The following is a 21,329-nucleotide window of genomic DNA, read 5'->3' on the forward strand; positions in this document are numbered from 1 at the left end:
GCGGTCATCAGATAATATTTTATACAATTAATTCTATTAATTCTTTAATTATTTATGCTTTTATCATAATTCATGGTTTTTTATAATAATTTTAATCGATTATATTTATTTATTTTATATAATTATTCATATTAAAAAGAATAAAAATATATAATATTTGTTAATTAAATTGTATTAGATATGATTTAAAAAAATTATCAAATCTAACACTTTTGCAATATAGTAAAAATTTGTTACATAATATTTTATTATAGATTTTTATATATATATTTTTTTACAATAATTTATTTTTATTATTTAAACAGTAGTTACTTAATTTTTATAAATATATTTTTAATATTATATTATTATTAAAATAAAAAATATAATAATTTTTTAATAATAAAATACAATAAAATTTTTATTACCATATCAATAATATATTATATTAAATAGTAGAAAATTAAATGATTAGTAACTATTAATATAATAAATTGTATTTATTATATCAAAAAGTTAAAAAAAATTAAAAATCAAAACATTATACATTAATAATAATGATAAAAGTAATAAATTATATTTAACATATATATGAATGATTATTTTATATAAAAATAAAATTTAAAATATATTAAAAATTATAAATTTACATTATATAATATAATTATATTAGATTAATTGTGTACTTACTAATCTCTCATATATTTATTATTATTTACATAAAAAATAAAAATATGTAATATCAATTAATTAATATTGATTATAATTTTTAATTTTATTTATTATTAAAAATAAAAATAAAATATATATGTTAAAATTTTTATTTTATTATAGTAAATATATTATATTAAAAAAGTTGTAGGAAATTAAAAAGTCCCACATCAATAGTAATAATAGAAAATTAAAAAGTCACATATTAATAATAATAATAAACTAAAAAATTATATATAAATTATAATAATAAAAATAATAAATTTTATTTATTATGGACATATTAATTAATAATATTATTAAATATGAAAATAAAATAAAAATAAAACATATCGGATATACTACTTACACAAATTTATAAATTTAAGAGTTTCCCTTGAAATAATTTTATAAACTTTTTCCCTAATTTATTTTAGAACCCAACTCTCTCTCTATATATATACCAACATACATAGCTAGGTAAGCTTAAGTGATTATTATCCAAAAGATTCCAATCCTCCTCAAAAGTTTGCCAACATTCATCAAAAGATTTAAATCATTTGGAGGGAAACCAACATAGAGCCAAACCAAGTAACTTTAGCATCCTAACACAAAAAGAATATATTGTTAACAATATACTTTACGATCAATCTATCGCTTATAGTGAGATATTATTATTCGTATATTTTAAATATTTAAATATAATTTTATAAAGATAATTATTTATTTTTAGTATTTAATCGAATCTCGAATAAATATAAAGTTTATGAGACTGTACATGTTATTGTGCAAAAAAAATAATAATGTGGTTATAATTATGAGAATTCTATTGCATGTAAGTAATGTCTTCAAATATTTCTGGTTAATATTTTTATCATAATTGGACAACAATTAGAGCGGTTGAGATTAATACATATCATGCTTTTTTTTTAGAAGAAAAAACTGATCTCATAGATTGAGATATGTGATATATTTAGAGCTAATATGTAGGTGTTTATTTGATGAATAAATGCGTATTGAATTGACTCGTATGAGAAATGCATATAGAAAATAACTTGTGTCTATGGATTATTCAAGTGATGGTTGTGTAAGTGATTTTTTAATTTTGAAATCAATAAATAATCTTATATATGGACTTTTACATTTTGATTCATTTTACACGTTGCTTGATTTATGAGTAATATCTGGGGATGAATTGGATATAGTAGGCTCTATACGAAGGTATTTATGTGATTGAAATATAATTAATCACCCTAAGTTAAATTAGGAATTGTATATATCTGCTAGCATTGATCATGAAATTCTTGTGCAAAATTGAATAAAATTAGCAAATGAGATTTGAAATTTCATTTAATAGGTCAATGGCTATTAAATGATAATCAATATGATTTAACATTATAGACACGTTTCATATATCAAATATTAAATCAAATATTTATGATAAAAGGATATTAATTATATTGATAAATCATGCACTGAAAGGCTAAGTTAAACTATGCATTGAAAGGTTAAATCAAAAAACTTTTTAACATTTTGAATATTTGAATAGTTTTAACCTGTTGTTAGACAATATTTTTTACTTTTAAATTAATTAATTAGTTAATTATATTTGTTACCAATATATTTAAAATCTAATGGGTCACACAGATAAAAAATTTTATGAAAAAAATAAAATGAGAAATTAAATCAAATAAGACTTAATTGCATATAAATTGGTATTGAAATAAAATTATAATTTTGATTTAATTAATTAAGTAGGGACTTAACTAAAACTGTTTAAAATTTATATGACTTACTTATTAAAGTTTTAAATTATAGTTGTAATTTATTTATTTAATTAGTTAAATAAATAAATACTGTTATACTGAAATTCTAAAGTTTTAGTATAAAAAAAGTATTTTATGAAAGCATAAAATATCTAGGGATGGCAACGGGTAGGGTACCCGCGAAATTCAGGGTATCCAAATCCGAACCCGATTATATTTACAAAATCCGAACCCGTCCCAAATCCGTTTAATATTTTATTTTTACTATCCGAATCCGTCCCGAACCCGTTTAACAATACCCGCACAATACCCGAACCCGATTTTTTTAATTCAATTCGATGAGAAAAACTGACAAATAAACTACACCTAACAGTTGCACAACCCAGCAGACCCAGCAGTGTGTTCAATAACAAGAACCAGCAAATAATGATTTATAATCATATAATCAGATTAATTCCATAAATTCTAAAAATCAACAGTATTACATTAATCAAATAGCAAATAATTAGATTTTTTAACAGTATCCAAATAATTAGATAAATAGTTCCTAAATTCTAAAAATCTTTAATAGCAACTAAAAATTTTTCAAGAACATACACACAAAAGATCTTGATTATCAAAAAATTTAATTGTAAACCTGAAGAGAGTTCCAGGAGATGTCGCCGACGCCGATTGAGGAGGGGAAGGGTTGTCTCTAGCATCAGTGAAGTGGATGAGAGAAGCGTCAATTGAAAAGAGTAGATGTCACCGACTGGAGAGAGAGAAGGAGATATCGCCGATGCCGACCGGGGAGAGGGAAGAGTTGTCTCCAACTGGGAAGTCGGAGATGTCGCCGCTGGAGAGAGAGAAGGAGATATAGCTGACTGGGGAGAGAAAGGAGACGTCGCCGGTGCCGACTGGGCTGCCGGCAGTCGTCAGTGAAGTGGGGGAGAGGCGTGACTGAGAACTATGGAAAGGGAAGCGAGGGAGAGAGGCGCCGACGAAGAGAGGAAAGCAGAGTAAAATGAAAAAAGGAATTAGGGATTAGGGTTACTTCACTTAGTTTTGTTAATATAGCTAATCGGGTTCGGGTAACGGGTATCCGAGCACCTATTCCCGAACCCTACCCGAATCCGAGACGGGTAGCATTTTTCAAATCCGAACCCGCCCAAATCCGTTTTGTAAAAATCCAAATCCATCCTAATAGGGTTTGGGCGGATCGGATACCCGCGAAAACCCGCCCGACTGACATCCCTAAAAATATCTGTTGTGAGAAATTTTTTGAGCCTCCAGATTTCATAAGAAAGGTAAAGAGTTAAAACTCAAAATCTCTCTTCTCAATTTTTTATAACTGTTCTAAATTTTTTTTATTATTATTCTGTATTAATATCGTTAAAAACCGGATACTTGAAGGTTTGTAATTTATAACAATCCAATTAAATAGATCAATTTTGTTTTTTATTGAAAAAAAATAAAAAGATTTAAATGTGATCTACACTGAAGAAAAAAATTATTTTTTCATTTATTCCGCTGCATCTAATCAGATTGAATTCCAACACAAATGCTCAGTCGATTCAGTGTAAAAGCCGCAAATAGGGTAAGGAGACTCAACAAAGTTTTCCTCTCAAAGAGGTTACTTCTTCTAGCAAAAGAATTTGTGTTCTCCATAAGAAATTTGTGGAAGGGAAGCCTCTTCCAAAACTTAGGGAGCAGCAACGTGGAAGAAGGAGCGGGAATCAAAGTAAGGGCAGATTGCCACTTCTTGAGCATCAAGTGAAATTGCCTATGTATAATCCTGACAACATATAATTATTTTTTTGTAATCATATAAGATTCAAATTATTTTATTTTATTTTTTATTTCAACGGAGGTTCTGAATTATGAGTTTTATTTATTTTTTAAATTAAAAAAATTACTTCTTAATTTTTATAATTTAAAAAAACTTATTAGTTGATATTTTAATTTTAAAAAATATATTAAAATATCATTAATATTTTAAAAATTCTACTAATTAATTTTACTTTAAATTTTAATTATTAAATATTTCACTATTTAATCTTTATAATTTTAAAAACTCATTTATTAATTCCTCATACTTTTAAAAAATTTATTATTTAATCTCTTCTAAAAACATTTTAAATTTATTTATAATAACTAATTGTTAAAAATTAAAAGATAAATTAATTAATAAATTTTTTAAAATATTAAAAATATTTTAATATGTCTTTTAAAATAAAATAGTGAATTAATAAATTTTTTTATTATATATAGATTAAATAGTAAATTTTTACTTCATTAAAAAAAAAAAGAGCTGCTTTTGCATGCAATCGATCAATATGAATGGGTGATTGTGGAGAGAAAAAAAAAAGGTATGGGGTGATTGGGACGATGGCGCTGGGCTTTGATTATCCCTAACCCATCCGTCTGCCTACCTATGGGGTGGGCAGCTGAAGTAAATTTGGGTCTCTCAGGCCTTTGATCTTTAGGTCTGGTTGTATAGACTTAACTTGATTACACCCGGTTAGGCTGAAATTTGGATTGATTTAATTATGATATTGGACATTCTTATAATGGGCTCAATGGGACTTCTAATCAAACTGGAGTTTCAGAAAAACAAACAAGAGTTCAGACCAAACATTAATAAAACAGGATCTACCTTGGCAAGTTCCGGAATTTTGTTTACTTCATAAAAATTAAAAATTACAGATATGATTCTTCATTGATCACTGATTTTCTTCTTCCAAATTTCAAACATAATTAGTTCAGATTTATAAATAAAATATATTTAATTAACATAGCATATAGTTTTGGCAATGAAAATGAAAATTTCATATTAATTAACTTTAAAGTAAAATCAAATCTAAGAAAGATAAAATAACAATAGTTCTATTATTCTACGTTACTTATAATATTTTTTTCTCTCACGTAATAGAATTGAATTTAAAAGAAAAGGGAAGAGTGAAAAGCCAAGAGAATAATGTTGAAGCCAAAGAATAGAAAAATTGAAAGATAAGCTCATCCCTCTTCCCATGCAAATGCATGATACTGTGTCGTATTTGCTATACAATTACTATGTGATGATTTTTAAGTCAAAACTCATCATAGAACTTATCGCTTGAATTCAATCTCTCTAAGATGGAACATGTCAAGGCTGGCCAACGTCAACCGTGAATGCATTCAATTAAGAAAATAAATAAATAAAGTTTTAGAAAATAATTAACTTTGTCATTAGATGGATATATAAAGGTCAAATCAAGACTTCTAATCCCCCCCAAAAAAAATTAAATAATAAATAATTTGACTTGCGGCTTCGTACTTCCTATCATCTTTTCGTTAATGGGTCAACTAATAATTTAACTTTTTCTTTTAAATTATTATTAGACAAAGGTATTTCTTGAAGAATAAAGTAATTAATTATCAAAATATTAATTATAAACTTCTTACATCCGTTAATATATACATTAATAATGAATCACCGGTAAGTAGCTAGGTTTCTTTGCACTATATATCAATTATAAACTAGAAAATATTGTGTTTGCAAAAAAAAAAAAAAAAAAAATGCAAATATTGAAATGTGTCATGAAACATATAGACAGCCAGATAATCGGAGAAGAATTAACAAATGAATAAGACAATTAATAGACGACCACAGCAATGACTTTGGTGGGATGTGGTGTTGTTAATCACGATTCAATATTAAGATTAATTAGTCTGACTTTGGCGAAAACCACAAAGATCGAACTGGCCAGCTGCCGTTAATAACAAGTGCTAATTTTACTTGTATAAATACCATACTCACTCACCTTCGAATCATCAACCAAAAAGCTACTAGAGAAAATCAAAACTAAATTTGGTTTCCATGGCCAAGTCGAGGCTGGTTTCTCTTCTCTACCCATTGCTGCTAGCTGCCATTTTTGTGCATTGCCATGGCGATGGCGATGACAGGAAGGTAGAATTATTTTCCAATCATATATATAGTCTTAATTCATGAAATTTTTCTTTAATATATCTAAGAGTTTACATGCATAGGTTCACATTGTATACATGGGAGACCTGCCTCGGGGAGACTTTTCTGCTGAGTCCACTCACCACTCCATGCTAGAAAGTGTACTCGGAAGGTTAATATTTGAAACAGTAATAGTCTAATTAAGTAGACATTCTTGTACCAATTAGTGCTAGTTGATAAATGGATCCTTTTTCCCCAATTGCAGTACTTCATCAGCCAAAGAGTCATTAGTCTACAGTTATGGGAGGACGTTCAATGGATTTGCAGCTAAATTGTCTGATGAAGAAGTCGGAAGACTCTCAGGTTAAGAGTCTCAAGCTAGTGATTTATTACAAGATAGTTAAGATTTTATATTAGTTTGTTGTATACTAAATAAAATTGGCTGCAGAAATGGATGGTGTCATCTCAGTGATTCCAAACCATATACTAAAGCTTCACACAACAAGGTCATGGGACTTCATGGGTTTCTCCAAAGGAAAACTTACTATGCCTCAGGAAGGAAATGTCATTATCGGTTTACTGGACACAGGTTTTGTTTCCAAATTTTGTAAACATTTGGTACATTGATTAGTCTGAAAAATTCAACATGATGTCCTAATAGGAAGCTTTGCAATGGACTTTATATTTCAGGAGTCTGGCCAGAATCTGCCAGTTTCAGTGATACAGGAATGGGTCCTCCACCATCTACATGGAAAGGAATATGCCAAGGCGAAGGCAACTTCACCTGCAACAAGTGAGTCTCTATTCTACTTCACTACATATCTAAATTGAAATGCTTTTTCAAGTCAGCAGCTCCTGATGAATTGTATTGAAACTGCAGCAAGATCATTGGAGCACGGTACTACAACAGTGAGAACTGGTATGATGTTACAGACTTCAAATCCCCTAGAGACTCTGAGGGACACGGAACCCATACTGCTTCAACCGCAGCAGGGCGTGAGGTGCAAGGAGTGAGCTACTACGGTCTAGCTCAAGGAGTTGCAAGAGGTGGAGTTCCATATGCAAGAATTGCAGTATACAAAGTGTGCTGGTCATTTGGATGTGCTACTGCGGATATCTTGAAGGCATTTGACGATGCAATAGCCGATGGTGTTGACATTTTATCAGTGTCTCTTGGTGCTCCCTGGGCATTCCCATACATGGAGGACCCAATTGCTATTGGATCCTTCCATGCCATGAAATATGGTATATTGACTTCAAATTCTGCTGGCAATTCTGGACCTTTTCCGTATACTGTCGCCAATTCAGCACCGTGGACATTGACTGTTGCTGCCAGCACCATTGACAGGAAATTCATCGCCAATGTTGTGCTTGGCAGTGGAAAAGTCATCACTGTGAGTTTACCAATTGCAACACTAGTTATACTCTTAATTAATAATACATGTCTCGATTAATTTTTTTTTTCTTCATTTTTCTGAAGGGGCTATCCATTAATAACTTTGTGCTCAACGGGACATATCCATTAGTTTGGGGAGGAGATGCAGCAAACTACTCTGCAGGTGCTGATCCTGAAATTGCAAGCTATTGCGTTACTGGTTCCCTGAATTCATTCATAGTACAAGGAAAGATTGTTTTCTGTGAAACCATCTGGGATGGTTCTGGCGTTTTAATCGCTAATGGTGTGGGAACCATCATGGCTCACCCTTTTTACAGCAAAGATTTTGCTTTTAGTTACCCCTTATCAGCAACAGTAATTTCTGTAGAAGATGGCCAACAAATTTTGGATTACATTAGATCCACAGAGTAATTACCTTTCTTTTTTATTTGGTCTCCCCTAGTATTTATTCACCAATTTATTGGGTAAATGTCTAAAATAAGATATATGTATCTTTAGATATCCAACTGCAACTATTTTGGCTGGTGAAACATGGGATGATATCATGGCACCTTCCATAGTATCATTCTCTTCCAGAGGACCCAACCCAATCAGCCCGGACATTCTCAAGGTAATCACCAAGGAACCTGTACAGCACTAATTATTTTGCGACTTTTCCAGGGCTTGTATTGAAATTTTTATTACATGGATGATGCACAGCCTGATCTTACAGCCCCTGGTGTGGACATCCTTGCTGCCTGGTCTCCTGTATCACCTCCTTCCATTTACTATGCAGACACCAGGAGTGTAAACTTTAACATTATCTCGGGTACATCCATGTCTTGTCCGCATGCTAGTGCTGCTGCTGCTTATGTCAAGGCTGCCAACCCCAACTGGTCTCCTGCTGCCGTTAAATCCGCCCTCATGACAACAGGTGATGCCAGCTTTACAAACTGTAATGGCTAAAACTGACTTGTTTCTATTAGCATCCTCGCTAATCAGTTTCTTTATTTCCATTGAATAGCTTATGTCATGGACCCAAGAAAGCACCCAGACCTTGAATTCGCTTATGGGTCAGGTCACATCAATCCAATTGAAGCAACAGACCCTGGACTTATTTATGATGCATCTGAAGCAGATTATATCAACTTCTTGTGTAAGCAGGGTTATAACACTACTACACTCAGACTGATCACCGGAGACAACAGTAGCGTCTGCAACAGCACAGAGCCTGGAAGAGCATGGGATCTTAATTACCCAACTTTTGCTCTTGCCATTGAAGACGGACAACCTATACAGGGAGTCTTTACGAGGACAGTAACAAATGTTGGAAAACCAAATTCAACCTACAGTGTTAGCATGTACATGCCAAGCTCTGTTAGTGTGACTGTGGAGCCCTCTGTGTTGTCATTCTCTGCCATTGGAGAGACACAAACATTTACAGTAAAGGTGGTCGGTCCGAAGATCGCACAGCAGCCGATCATGTCAGGTGCAATAGCGTGGAATGATGGAACATACGTGGTGAGAAGCCCACTAGTGGTATACAACATACTACCTGGTGCCGCTTATTCTACTCCTTTTAACTCCATGACCAAGCCGCAAAAAACACCTAAATTCGAAGGTTCTTCGCTGTATCACAAGAACGGCATCCTCGGAAGTAACTAATTAAACCCATGTTTGTATTTCGAATGTGGCATGTCAATTTTGTAATGCCCTGCAGCTGAAATAAAATAAAAATAAGACTCGATCTCTCTACTGCTGCAAAGGGAGATTTTCCATTCAAATAATTTCTTATCTTGTTCAAAATTTGGACTTGGATATGGATTGAATTTCATGGCAAACAACTAAGTATTATTATATCATCAAACGTTTTTGTTCATCGGAAACACAATGCCACCGTTCATTCAACATCAGTGATGGAGATGAAGATTGTTTACGAAATGGAAATAAGTTAAGCCGGTGATTCTAAGAAATTTTCAGTCTCAAAGTTTCCTTTTTTTTTTGGCTGATTAGGAATTTACAATACTGATTATTGTGAAGAGGTAGATTTTTAAAATGGAAAATTTTCGGTTGATTTTTTAGATTTCATAAGGAAATAATTTCATCTAACTAAAGGTGAGCCCATTTTATATCTATTTTATTGATAAAATTACTTTAGAACTACCTTTAACAAAAATTAGATTTTAATCCAAGTTATTGAAAAGGCTCCTTTATTAAAATCTGAATAACAAAAATTTCCTTGGAAAGGACATGTTAACTTCTTCTAAAGCCTAAAATGAATGTTATCTTAAAAAAAATACTTGCTGGACTGCCATTCAACTCTTACAAAATTATTAACAAACACTAACACAAATAATATGAGGAAAAAACTATGCTTTGTTTTAGCATTGTCGATTTAAAGTAATAGGTGGTGTAATTTTTTTGCTCGAACTGAAAAAGAAAAACACCTTCAATCCCGAATTAATAAATACAAGAAATTTGAATCTATAGAAATAGAGAGTAATAGAGTGGAAGTTTTTTTTTTAAAGAAAAAAGTAGAAATTTCATTAGCAAAGCAGTCATTGCAAGGTTCAAAGCCAATTACAGAGGTAAGTCCAATCACAATAAGTCCAGCGGCCCAGCCACCCAAACCACGAACAAATGCCCAGAGGCCCACGAACGGAAAAACCGCAGATGTGAAAGATTACCAGTCGAGATCATGAAGTTATGTTTGTCGTTTTGTGTTAATGTTGATTCATGTGCAAGAAGGAATTACAATTACAATTCCAGGGTTCATTGTGACCTCAATTTCTGGTCATTCATTGTGTCCCCCCTCATTCTACAGGCAGAGAAACTGCCAGGGAGGAAAATCCTTGCTATGAGTTATTAAGGCAGCAGCAACCCAAGCCCATTTGCCCTTCCAGCGCCATCGTGTACATCTTCAAAGTCATGCCTTTCAAATACCACAAATTACCTTGTCAAAAAAAAAAAAAAAACCACCACAAATTATACAAATGGTTCTTGCGTACTATATCACATATATTATATTATATAATATAAATACTCTAAACTAATAGGATTACCACATATTCATATATTAATGATTTATAAAATGAATATTTTATTTATTTTATTTTAATTTGTTAGTAATTATTGGATGAGATAATAAAAAAATATCCACTCCACCATTTTTTTTAAAATTTTTGTCGTTGTGATATCTTTTATTAATTAAAGCACCACTTCATTTTTATGATACGGTGTACTGTGTATATTTTTCACTATTACATTCTACCAAATATATACTATCTATTTAGAGTTTGTTTAGTATTGAAAAAGAAAATATATTTCTCTTTTTAAAATGTATCATTTAGATGGTATTGAATAAAATAGTTTGAAAACAAAAGGCTTTATCATTTTTATGTTTTTATAATTGAATTATTTTTCAAATAATTGCAAAGTAATTTTAAGTATATTTAAAAAAAAAAAGAAAAAAAAACAACATGAAACATACGATAAGGATATAATTTTAGGTATATTCAAAATTCGTTATTTGGTAAACTTTGAGCTCTATATCTGGCTATGGTGATGGATTTTTTTTTTTTTTTTTGCTCTGCAGCTTGTCAGTCATACATCATCATATTTATGGCAAATCACATAAAACCAGATAACTACTAACTCGATAAGCATATCCTGTAACCAAGGACATATCAAATGTTGATGAAAAAGCCTCACCTCACTGTCGGCGTGATTAGGTTTAGTATTGTATTTTGCTACATCAAGGCAGGCAGCAGGCTCTCCATCTCCACAACTATTACCTGTATTTCCAAATTATTTGAACAGGATGTGTTCCCCTTTTTTTCTTTAACCAGAAAAGGGACAACGCTCAACAGTAACACCCCTGCAAAATGTGCAAGTAGCAAGAGACGCAGTTTTCAACTTCCACATCATTTCATACATTCATAGTATTAGAAAAACTGAAAAAGTTAAAATCACAACTAAAATCTAATTGGCATTACTAGAAATGCAGTAAGGAAATTACTTTTTAAAATATATTAATTAGAGAATATTAAAAATAATTTACAATTAAATTTGATAAAATTTAATTATAAGAAAGGTTATGGATCAGCTTTTTCCAAATTTTTTTAACATCTAATATATATATATACATATACATATTCTGAAAATTAATTTTCTGCCTAAATCAGAATGCCAAACAAGGACACTCTGCTTGCCCTCACCCTATAAATCCTTTTGAACAAAACAATCAGAGAATATTAGTTCTACCTTTCACAACTACAAAATTTTGGGGGGAAAAGCATATAAGCCATGGTTCGCAGTAGAAATAGCACAAATATAGAGATAACAACCTAATAATTAAGCGAGAGCTTCAAGAAATAGTAAGAAAATTCTCCTAAGGCCTACTCTCTTAAACAATGGCAATGGCAATGGAACCACACAAAACCAATAGAAAATCTCGAGAGATCAAAATAAATACCATTATTTCTCCAAAAATAACTATGCTGTGGCCATACAATGGTAATAAACTATCAAAAATATATTTTTAACCTGATAAATCACTTGCAACTAATTTATTCATGATCAAGTTACAAATACAACATTCAAATATTAATAGATGCAATCATGGGTATCATTTGGGAAGAGGAACCTGTGAGGAATCACATCTACCCTCATGAACAGGATGTAATAAATAGCAAAAGGGTACACCAAAATTTCAAACTTACAAACCAGCGGCAATTCATTTGTTCAAATCATACTTAAGAAATGGATCCCTTAATGGACAGGAACGTGGGCCGTTGATTTTAATGCATCAAGCAGAAGGAGTCTTCTGATTTGGCTTGAACACATACTTGATAAGGGACTCCTTAATTGGCAACATTTCAGGGAATTCCTTGCTCAATTTGGTGGCATCGAGTTCATTATTGCTCCTTGGGGCAACTATTACTTTTGCCTGCTCCTCAAGAGTAAAGTTTTTCCATGCGAAGTTGGGGTCAATATAATCCCTATACATCTCTAATATCTCATTGTGACTGACCACACCAGGGTTCGTAAAGTTCCAGATTCCAGTGAGGTTCCTCTTTGCCATCTCAATGGAAATGGGAAGCAGTTCATCCAAGATTGTCATTGAGTTAGGAATATTAACAACCTTCTCATACCGAGTGATCTTTGTGATAAAGTTGCGGGGATTACATAAATCAGATGAAATGGGCATTCTGACACGCAAGGTACAGACATTTTCGTAATTCTTGAGCAACTCTTCCACCTTTCACACAGCGGAAAAATACTAAAAAATTAGTACTTTACATTTAATAACATGACATAACTAACATCTTGTCTATTCATAATTGTTGCATATGTGCACTTGTACGTTAAATCTGTATATCATCTAAAGATCTTTACTTTTCTTTTCTTGTTTCAATGGTGAAGGAGGAAGGAATGCAGGATTTATCTCCTACTTACTGCACTAAATGCTACTCTGACTTGGAATCTAAAGTCAATGTGCCAAACCAAACACAAAGAAAATTGCAGTGATCATCAAACTTAGCTAGATTCGCCATGAAATTGATAGATCCAACACACCACATAGAACATAGCTATACTGGAACTAATATCATATAATATCTTATACTAATCTACGATTCAAATTAACATTTCGCGTTATTAGATCTGAAATTAAGCAATCACAACATTCATTTACCATGGCTTTGGTCTTCGAATAGAAGGATCCGATGAAATTTGGAGTATCCTCCTCCTTAAACCCGATGCCAGACCCGAGAGGATGCTTGGCGTCGTACTCGAAAATACAGCCCGTAGCATAATTAATCAAAATCAGACCCTTTTCTCTGCAGACGTCGGCCAAGGTGAGCGTTCCGACCACATTGGTCCGAATAGTCTCGACCTTGTGAGACTCGCACCAGTCGACATTAGGCCGGCCAGTGACACCGGCAGCGTTGAATACATGAGTAGGCTTGATGTTGGCGATGTCAGCTTCGAGTGAGACTCTATTTTCGAGGCGACCGGAGCCGTAGGTGTAGTGGATTCCCTGGGAGTCGCAGAGCTTCCCCAAGAGACCACCTATCCAGCCGGTGCGCCCATAGATGAGGAACTTGAGAGGCTTGGTGGTTTCTGATGCGGCGCCGTTTGACGGGAATCCCATTGGTGGTGTGGATGCGAACAGCAAGTTTTGGATCTGGGGAAATTTGGTTTGGTGAAAATGGGATCTCTCAGCTAGTAAATATAGAGAAGGAGAGACATCAGATCAGTTGCTCCCCTTGTCCGTCTTCCGTGTTGTGGGCAGTGATGGGTCGGGCTGTGTGTGATTCTCTTTAAATTTTGATTCACAAAATCAAAATTGTAGGGTGTAGAGATCTTCATCTGCTTACCATGTGTCTCTTTTCTTTTTCTGATAATTATAAATCACTCATCATTTTTCTGATAATTATATATAGAGAGGCCTTTAATAATTTATGCTACATTTACGATCTCTATCTATTAGGCTTTGCTCGTAATATAGTTTAACCGGCTATTTTCCAAGCAAAAGCCCATGATTTTTATACGTCTATACTACGCCTAGACTGTATAAAAAACATATACATAAAATATGAAAATTATGTAATTTTCTTTTCTTGTGGAATATAGTTTTTTTCAATAATTTAAATAACTTTATCACGATATCATAGAGTAAAAAAATAAAAAATAAAACCATAACACTTGTATCAGTATTAATACTGGGACTTAAAAAAGGTAATTAAAATAATTAACTAATATAAGTAGTATGGAAAATGAAAATACGGCGAAATTATTGGTGGCTAATCAATAGTTGTTGCAATTTTATTCTTACAAAAGAATCATTTTGAAATAGTAATAATTGTAATAAAATCACTGAACATAAAGTAATTGATGTAAAAGATACAAAAATATGGATATAAATATATCACTGCTACGGTTAGTATTATAGCTTGATTTGTTATTGGATTATATTCATTACATATTTTATTATTTGTGTTGTATATGATTTCTTGTTGAAATTATAGATATATAGGTGTTTTTATTTATTTTGTCAAATGTGCATGTTATGCATAGTTGTTGCTTTTTTTTTTGCCTGTTGTGCATATTTAAGCTAGCAACAAATATGGAGGCGCTGAGGGTGCCATCAGTTTTGGCCTCCGATCCCTTAAAGCCTAATGAAACTGAAACAGCTAAAAGCTCTGTCTAACCCCCTGATATCCTTTTGTGTTTCAGCCCCTTCTGTCCCCTTTTCTGATTGCTTCAAGAGATGGGTCAATAGATATGTAACATGAGTTTCTCAATCTAAGTTGCTTGGTTCTCTTAGCATTCATCTCTTATTGCAAAGATCCCGTTTGTACTTTTGCGTCAAATCCTTGCTGGGCCAAGGAGTTCTGCTGATTGAGACTTTGGTTGGGTCTGGGTTAATGCTATTGGGCTTGGAGTTCTGGGTTTTGAAAACAAATTGCAAATGGGCTAATAGCAAACGAATAGGCCGAAAGCTCAATCAGGATTCAAATAGGCCTAGAACAAACAAAATGCAAGAACCTGTGCTCTATTCATATCTGAACATGTTCAAATTCAGAAGATAGATATTTGGTGAACTGAAACTCATCAAGGATACAGAACCAACAGTAATCATTTCTGGAGAGTTAGCAAACCTTCAAAAGGAAAATGGACTTATGACCCAAGAAAGTAGTGGATCTCAACGTAGAAGAAAGACTCCGCAGCACAAAATCAACCTCAATGGCCAAGGCAGGGTTGTTCTTTCTTTAGCACCCATTTTTGGCAGCGAGAGGAAGGATTCCTTTTCTAGCCGCAATCAAGATCATGCAGCATAACAATCACAATTGCAAATACTTCATCAGCCAAAATGTCACTGATCGATAGTTGAGAAAGGAGTTCTGGTGGAATTGATATGTTATTGGATAATGAAATCGGAAGGACCCGTAGCAAGAGTTTCTGACAGCATATGCAACACTCAGAAATTCACAAGATTTTACGAATTATCTTGTTCTACAATCTTGTACTAAATACACATTCAAATTTGCTGCACAAATGGAAGTTGTGTCTTCTGCACGAGTTTCTTATTAATGCTTATTCCAATCACTGCAGACAAAAATCTCCGTAGCCAATTAATTCCATGCTTTAATCGCCCATATCCTCCACTGGGGAAGCTGAATTGTGAATTGTCCAATTGTTCACAAGGATTTGGGAAGATACCCTCCATCACCAATTATTGCTATTACTAACCCCAAAACTGCTCTCAGTTACAGCAGAGTGGAAACAAAAGCAGGAGCCTTAATAGAATTTCATGGAATGCGAAATGTAACAAGATAGCTGGGAAAGGAAGTGAATTATACGAATAAATTTTGTGCGATACCAGGAAAAAAATGAAAGAAGATAACTTAATTTCAGAAAAGTTCATTGCAGATTCAGATCTATCACTTCATGTACGACTGATTCATATTCCCAACGGAGATTATCTATATCAAACATAACAGGAAATCTAATACAAATTGGAGAAAAAAAAACAGAAAAAAAGGGAAAATATAAGTCAACCGCCAAAGCCATAGAGCGTCCGACCCTGCCTCTTGAGAGCATAGACAACATCCATGGCGGTTACAGTCTTTCTTCTTGCGTGTTCAGTGTAAGTAACAGCATCACGAATCACATTTTCAAGGAAGATCTTGAGAACCCCTCTGGTCTCTTCATAAATGAGACCACTGATACGCTTCACGCCTCCTCTACGAGCCAGCCGACGAATTGCCGGTTTCGTAATCCCCTGGATGTTATCCCGCAGAACCTTCCTGTGCCTCTTGGCTCCTCCCTTTCCTAGCCCTTTGCCTCCCTTTCCTCTTCCTGACATTTTCCCTCTTTGTTTATTCAGTTCAGTAGCAGGGATGAAGATGCCGTAATAGCCTGCTAGATTAGGGTTTTATTGGGAATTTTAGGAGCGAGCCCCTTCAAAATTTCAATTTTAAAAAATCGCCAAAATTTTAAAGCGCCAAACTTAGGGAACGTGATGCCGTTGGATAGATCATTATCAATGGTTGAGAAGTTCAATCCGCGTCAACGCATACGATCCGTATGAACACCAATCGTTTGAACCGTTGATTGTGTTCATCTAACGATATTCTCAAACGGATTGCCAGAGTGGAGTGTAGTAAAGTCAAGTGTTTGAAAAGAGAACGACCTGTCGTTGCGGCAGGTATGCAGATCTGCGATTCCACTGTCGTTTCTTTCTTTTATTTTTTTTGAAGGATTGCCGTTTATGTCATTGAGGTAGCTGCTGCATATAAAATTGCACTAACTTGCCATTTTTGGCAAGGTCGCTTTCAATTTTCATCTTCAAAACGTTCCTACGCTCAAAACAGAGGTCTGTTTCAATCAGTGTAGATTTATATTCATTATTGAGCGTAGTGATAGTCATATGACGAACTGTTTGATTAGAGCAACATGCATTTATGTGACAATGATAATAGATTTCAGAGAAGCAGTAGAATATGATTACTCTGTTAAGGATAAGAATCTGCAACCTTATGTGTAAGCTATATCTAGTTCATCTATTACAAGTTCCTGGTTGTTAGCAAGTAGTATTTACCCCAACATCACACCACACCTATATCAACATAAAAAAACTAAACTTCTTCGTTGGGAGTCTTCTTCTGGGAACCCAAATAAACTTGGTTTCTCTACCTTTTGCGCTTAGACTTCAAAGATGTCGCGGATTGAGAGTTGCTGTGCCAGTTTCGCTTCCTTTGATTGATGAACCAGTTATTTATCTGCTTCAGTTGTAAGCCTGTCTCCTCCACAAGTTTTGCCTTGTCATCTTCCTGCAAGGATCATTTACTCACAAAATTTACTTCACAGCAATTAACAAAACCCATTATCTTAAACTGCATTTGGCAGAGATTTTGCAGTGTAGAGTTCTGAAAATGACTGCTTACGGTTGGGTATGGCCATTTGGAGTGTTGCTGCCACCAATTTTTCAGCACTGTGGTTGTATCACCTGGAAGCTTTCCAGCCCTTCTTTTTCTTAATATTTCCTCCCTCACATCTTCAATTCTTGATTTAAAGCCCTGCGAATGCAATGATAATAAGTATTAACTCAATGGAATACAATAAGAAGTATTTATTATATCTTCAATTTGGAATGCACCTGCTTTAATTCAATCTTCAATTCCTGTCGAACTCTCTCCATCAGGGACCTTTCAGATTCTGTTGGAAGAAGAGGACCAAACCCCATAAGATCATGCCCATCAGCACTGGGTTGATCTAAAGAGAAATCCATTTGCAGATCATCCTCATCGTCAGACATGGTTGCACCTGTGCCTTCACCCAGAGTTACACCTGAAACAGACATGCATAACTACCATTGGCTTTTTTTTTTCCTCAAAGGTAAAGGATTTCATTTAATAAAAAGACATTACAGTCCAATACAAATGACAAAGGTCCAAAGGCATTGGCCTTCAAATCGATTATAAAAATGAGGAAAAAAATTGCATCAACACAGTTTGACTTTGGTTAATCATTTTGAACCGAAATCAGTTTGGACGAGTTTTTATCAGATTGTCAGATTTAGCTTATCTGAATATTTGACCCACTGGATTGGGCTCAACTCAAGCAAAACGTTTGGGCCTGCAGCTAGGGGACATTGAGCTCACCCCCAAAATTCTTGTCTGATTATGTCTAAGCTATTTCAATAAAATGATTTATATTTCTTACGTCAGAAGAAAAATCGATAAATTCATATGAGAGGAAGGGTTTATAAGAGAACATATTTGTCTATAAATCAACCGTGATTATTCCTAAGTATTAGCAATCACCTATGTGGCCGCTAATGGTTGGTTTTTGAATGAGAGATTTCATAATATTCTAGGGATTTCAATGAAATATATCTCAATCCAAAACTTAGCTTCTCTCTTTGGACAACATGTACATCGTTTTAAATTTAATCTTATAATTAATGAGATAAATTATAATCTCCTGCATTACAGGTTTGTACGATTTCCTAAGCCAGGACTGAGTCAAACTTCTCATAATTTGAAGGTGTTTAGTTTTGTTCTTGCAGAAATTGTAATGCAGATTGCAGGCATGGCAATAAACAAATTGCTAAGGGAGAGTACTACAAAACCCTACAATCTGCAGCTGTCTAGGCAGGACAGACATGACTAATAATAATAATAATAAAATGATCTCTCTCTTACTTCTACAATCTACATCAGCAAATATGCTACCTAACAAAACTTTAAAAATGGAGAAATCAACAGACAAGGTTCATGCATTATTTATAAAACGGTGGAAGTAGAATACATCAGAATCCAAGTATTCCAATACAAGGTTATCGGTTGTTGGGACTAGTAGTGGTGGAGATGGTGGCCTGGTGGTGGTGGCGGTGGTGGTGAGACCCTCCACCGAACTAATCTAACTACTCTCCAACTATCTATATAAATTACTAATTATATGATTTTTCTATTGGTAGGTACCTAGCTTTCTATTTCGTTGCATCCACTTCCTTCATTTCACGGATTATTCTGAAACTTACCAGAAATCCACAACCAAACCCATCATTCACCAAATTCCCAAATAAACAAGTTTTTAAAATTTAAACAAGAAATCTTCCTTTGGTTGCATATCTTATCTTCTTAAGAAGCTGGTAGTGATAAGCATAACCTTGTATTAACTTGTATATATTCCCAAGCAAACAAATAATTGCTTGGGAAGAAGAATGAATTGTTCTTAATGTTCTTGAGAGCATTTTTAACATCTGATTAAGTCGATGAGGTTAAGAATTAATTTCCAAGGGATAAGCATTAATATATGAGAAGGAGACTGCAAGAAGGACAAACCGGTGAGAGCTTGTAAAGTGTTTTCAATTTCCCGGCAGGCCATGACTGCTTCTACAGCATGGACTCTGACATGTTGTTGAAGTTGGTCCTTGAAACTACACAATACTATCAAGTACTGTGCCTGCAAAAGAACCCACAGGTTAAAACCCCGATAATTTAACACTTCACCACAAGAAAAAAAAATCTCAAAGACACAAAACCAAAAGAAATAACTGCTTAGAGAGCAATAAGAAAAAACACAAGACAAAAATAGAAAGAAAAAAATGAGAGAAAAAAAAATTGTGGGTGTTACACAGCATCAAGAACCCACCAAAAAGTTGTCAAGCTCTTGCCTCTCATGGGGAGAGAGAGTGTGGCCATGTTGATTATGCTGTGAAACATAAGACCTAAGAATATGGTGAGACTGTGATAACTGAGCATCTATAAGAGGCAACTGGTCGATCGGTGTAGCAACTCGAAGACAAGAAACATGAGCTGCTAATAGCTGCTCATATAGTGGATGGGTAGCAATCTCTGCCTTGAGTTGGCGAGTCTGGTCACCGGATGGAGACATAGAAACTTCTCTTCCACTGTTTAAACCACCAAGTGCACTACCACTATCACTACCCATGATGCCCAAGTTTTGTTCTTGCATTTGTAAGTCAGGACTAATAGAATATGTATTATGTCTGTATATATCTACGCGTAACGAAGGGAGAGTGTACAAAAACAAAAGGGGGAATTAAAAAGAAAGCAAAGATGGATAGGCTTCTTTCTTTTGAGGACCACAAGAAAGACCCTAGTGTTTCAGAGTGATACTGTGTTAAATGGGTAGTGTAGGGAAGAAAGAGAGGGAAACAATAGTGGTTTCTTGTTAGTGGTGGAAGAGAGGGAGATAGATAGGGGGCTGTGGTGCAGTATATTGGGATCTGAGACACAAAACTTTCTGCACCTCTGCCGAGATGTTGCAGAAGTTTTACATACACAGGGAAAGCGAAAAAGAGGCACAAGCATGGAACAGGTGGGAGAGCCAAAGAGAGAGGGAGAGAGAGAAATATGTATATTGAAGCCTGGATTTATATTTTATAGTGAAGACTTGGAGAGATAAAGGCTATGGAATCATTACTATGAAAGGGTTAGAAGAGAGAGAGAGTTGAGATAAAGCTGCTTCTGGTGGCCTGACAAATTTGATTGCTTTTTGCATTTCTAGGAAAATTTTTTTACATAAGCTCAAGTGGAGGATTCATTGATGTCTAGGTATTATCAGAAGAGAATTGGATTAGGTGGTAATAATCTTGGTTGATCAGTAGTTTTGTAATCTTATGTGCCATTAACTAAAAGATTAAGCCACTGATTCGGACACTCAAATTAATTTCTTTTGCAAAGCAATATCTTTTTTTGCTGAGCAATATCTTTTTTTGCTGACATTTGGATGAGCAAAGCTGTGTTAAACTAACTTTTAGGGTAATAGGTCTCCATCTATTGCTGCCAAGTATCTTTCTACTCCCAAAACAAAATGGTTTTAAACTATTGTCTCACATCAATCTTTGTACCAATAGAAGACATGGGAATTTGGATTTAATTCTGCCAATTTTTTGTGTAAATATTTTTGTAAATTATAATAATTATTATTCTGAAAATGAACTCGATTTTATAATTAACTAAAAAATAAATATAAAATTGAGAAGAGACAAGGTTCCAACCAAATAGGGTGCTCCACTAAAGAAAAAAAAAAAAAATTAAAGGCAACCCATTAATCA

At 33.7% G+C, this 21,329-nt stretch overlaps 4 protein-coding genes across 4 annotated transcripts; 1 reads left to right on the forward strand and 3 right to left on the reverse strand.

Moving 5' to 3' along the window:
• Positions 1–6,232: 6,232 nt before the first annotated feature.
• Positions 6,233–9,576, forward strand: LOC110603597 (cucumisin). The gene is made up of 10 exons (XM_021741381.2): positions 6,233–6,363; positions 6,444–6,532; positions 6,626–6,723; positions 6,809–6,949; positions 7,051–7,153; positions 7,241–7,754; positions 7,841–8,163; positions 8,255–8,366; positions 8,456–8,669; positions 8,760–9,576. Exons 1-10 carry the CDS (start codon positions 6,274–6,276, stop codon positions 9,398–9,400), a joined length of 2,325 nt encoding a protein of 774 aa, XP_021597073.1. The 5' UTR covers positions 6,233–6,273; the 3' UTR covers positions 9,401–9,576.
• A 2,696-nt stretch (positions 9,577–12,272) lies between these two features.
• On the reverse strand, positions 12,273–14,052 carry LOC110609673 (bifunctional dTDP-4-dehydrorhamnose 3,5-epimerase/dTDP-4-dehydrorhamnose reductase). The gene is made up of 2 exons (XM_021749432.2): positions 13,431–14,052; positions 12,273–12,995 (listed from the first exon to the last, which is right to left on the reverse strand). The coding sequence occupies exons 1-2, from the start codon at positions 13,887–13,889 to the stop codon at positions 12,543–12,545; spliced, it is 912 nt and encodes a 303-aa protein (XP_021605124.1). The 5' UTR covers positions 13,890–14,052; the 3' UTR covers positions 12,273–12,542.
• Positions 14,053–16,132: 2,080 nt separating this feature from the next.
• LOC110609452 (histone H4) lies at positions 16,133–17,071 on the reverse strand. The gene has a single exon (XM_021749027.2). It carries the CDS (start codon positions 16,605–16,607, stop codon positions 16,296–16,298), a length of 312 nt encoding a protein of 103 aa, XP_021604719.1. The 5' UTR covers positions 16,608–17,071; the 3' UTR covers positions 16,133–16,295.
• A 153-nt stretch (positions 17,072–17,224) lies between these two features.
• On the reverse strand, positions 17,225–20,819 carry LOC110609451 (homeobox protein HD1). The gene is made up of 5 exons (XM_021749026.2): positions 19,901–20,819; positions 19,591–19,711; positions 17,901–18,091; positions 17,689–17,820; positions 17,225–17,574 (listed from the first exon to the last, which is right to left on the reverse strand). The coding sequence occupies exons 1-5, from the start codon at positions 20,222–20,224 to the stop codon at positions 17,434–17,436; spliced, it is 909 nt and encodes a 302-aa protein (XP_021604718.1). The 5' UTR covers positions 20,225–20,819; the 3' UTR covers positions 17,225–17,433.
• Between the last annotated feature and the right edge of the window lie 510 nt (positions 20,820–21,329).

The sequence above is a fragment of the Manihot esculenta genome, chromosome 2 (assembly GCF_001659605.2).
Source record: "Manihot esculenta cultivar AM560-2 chromosome 2, M.esculenta_v8, whole genome shotgun sequence".
Lineage (NCBI taxonomy): Eukaryota > Viridiplantae > Streptophyta > Magnoliopsida > Malpighiales > Euphorbiaceae > Manihot > Manihot esculenta.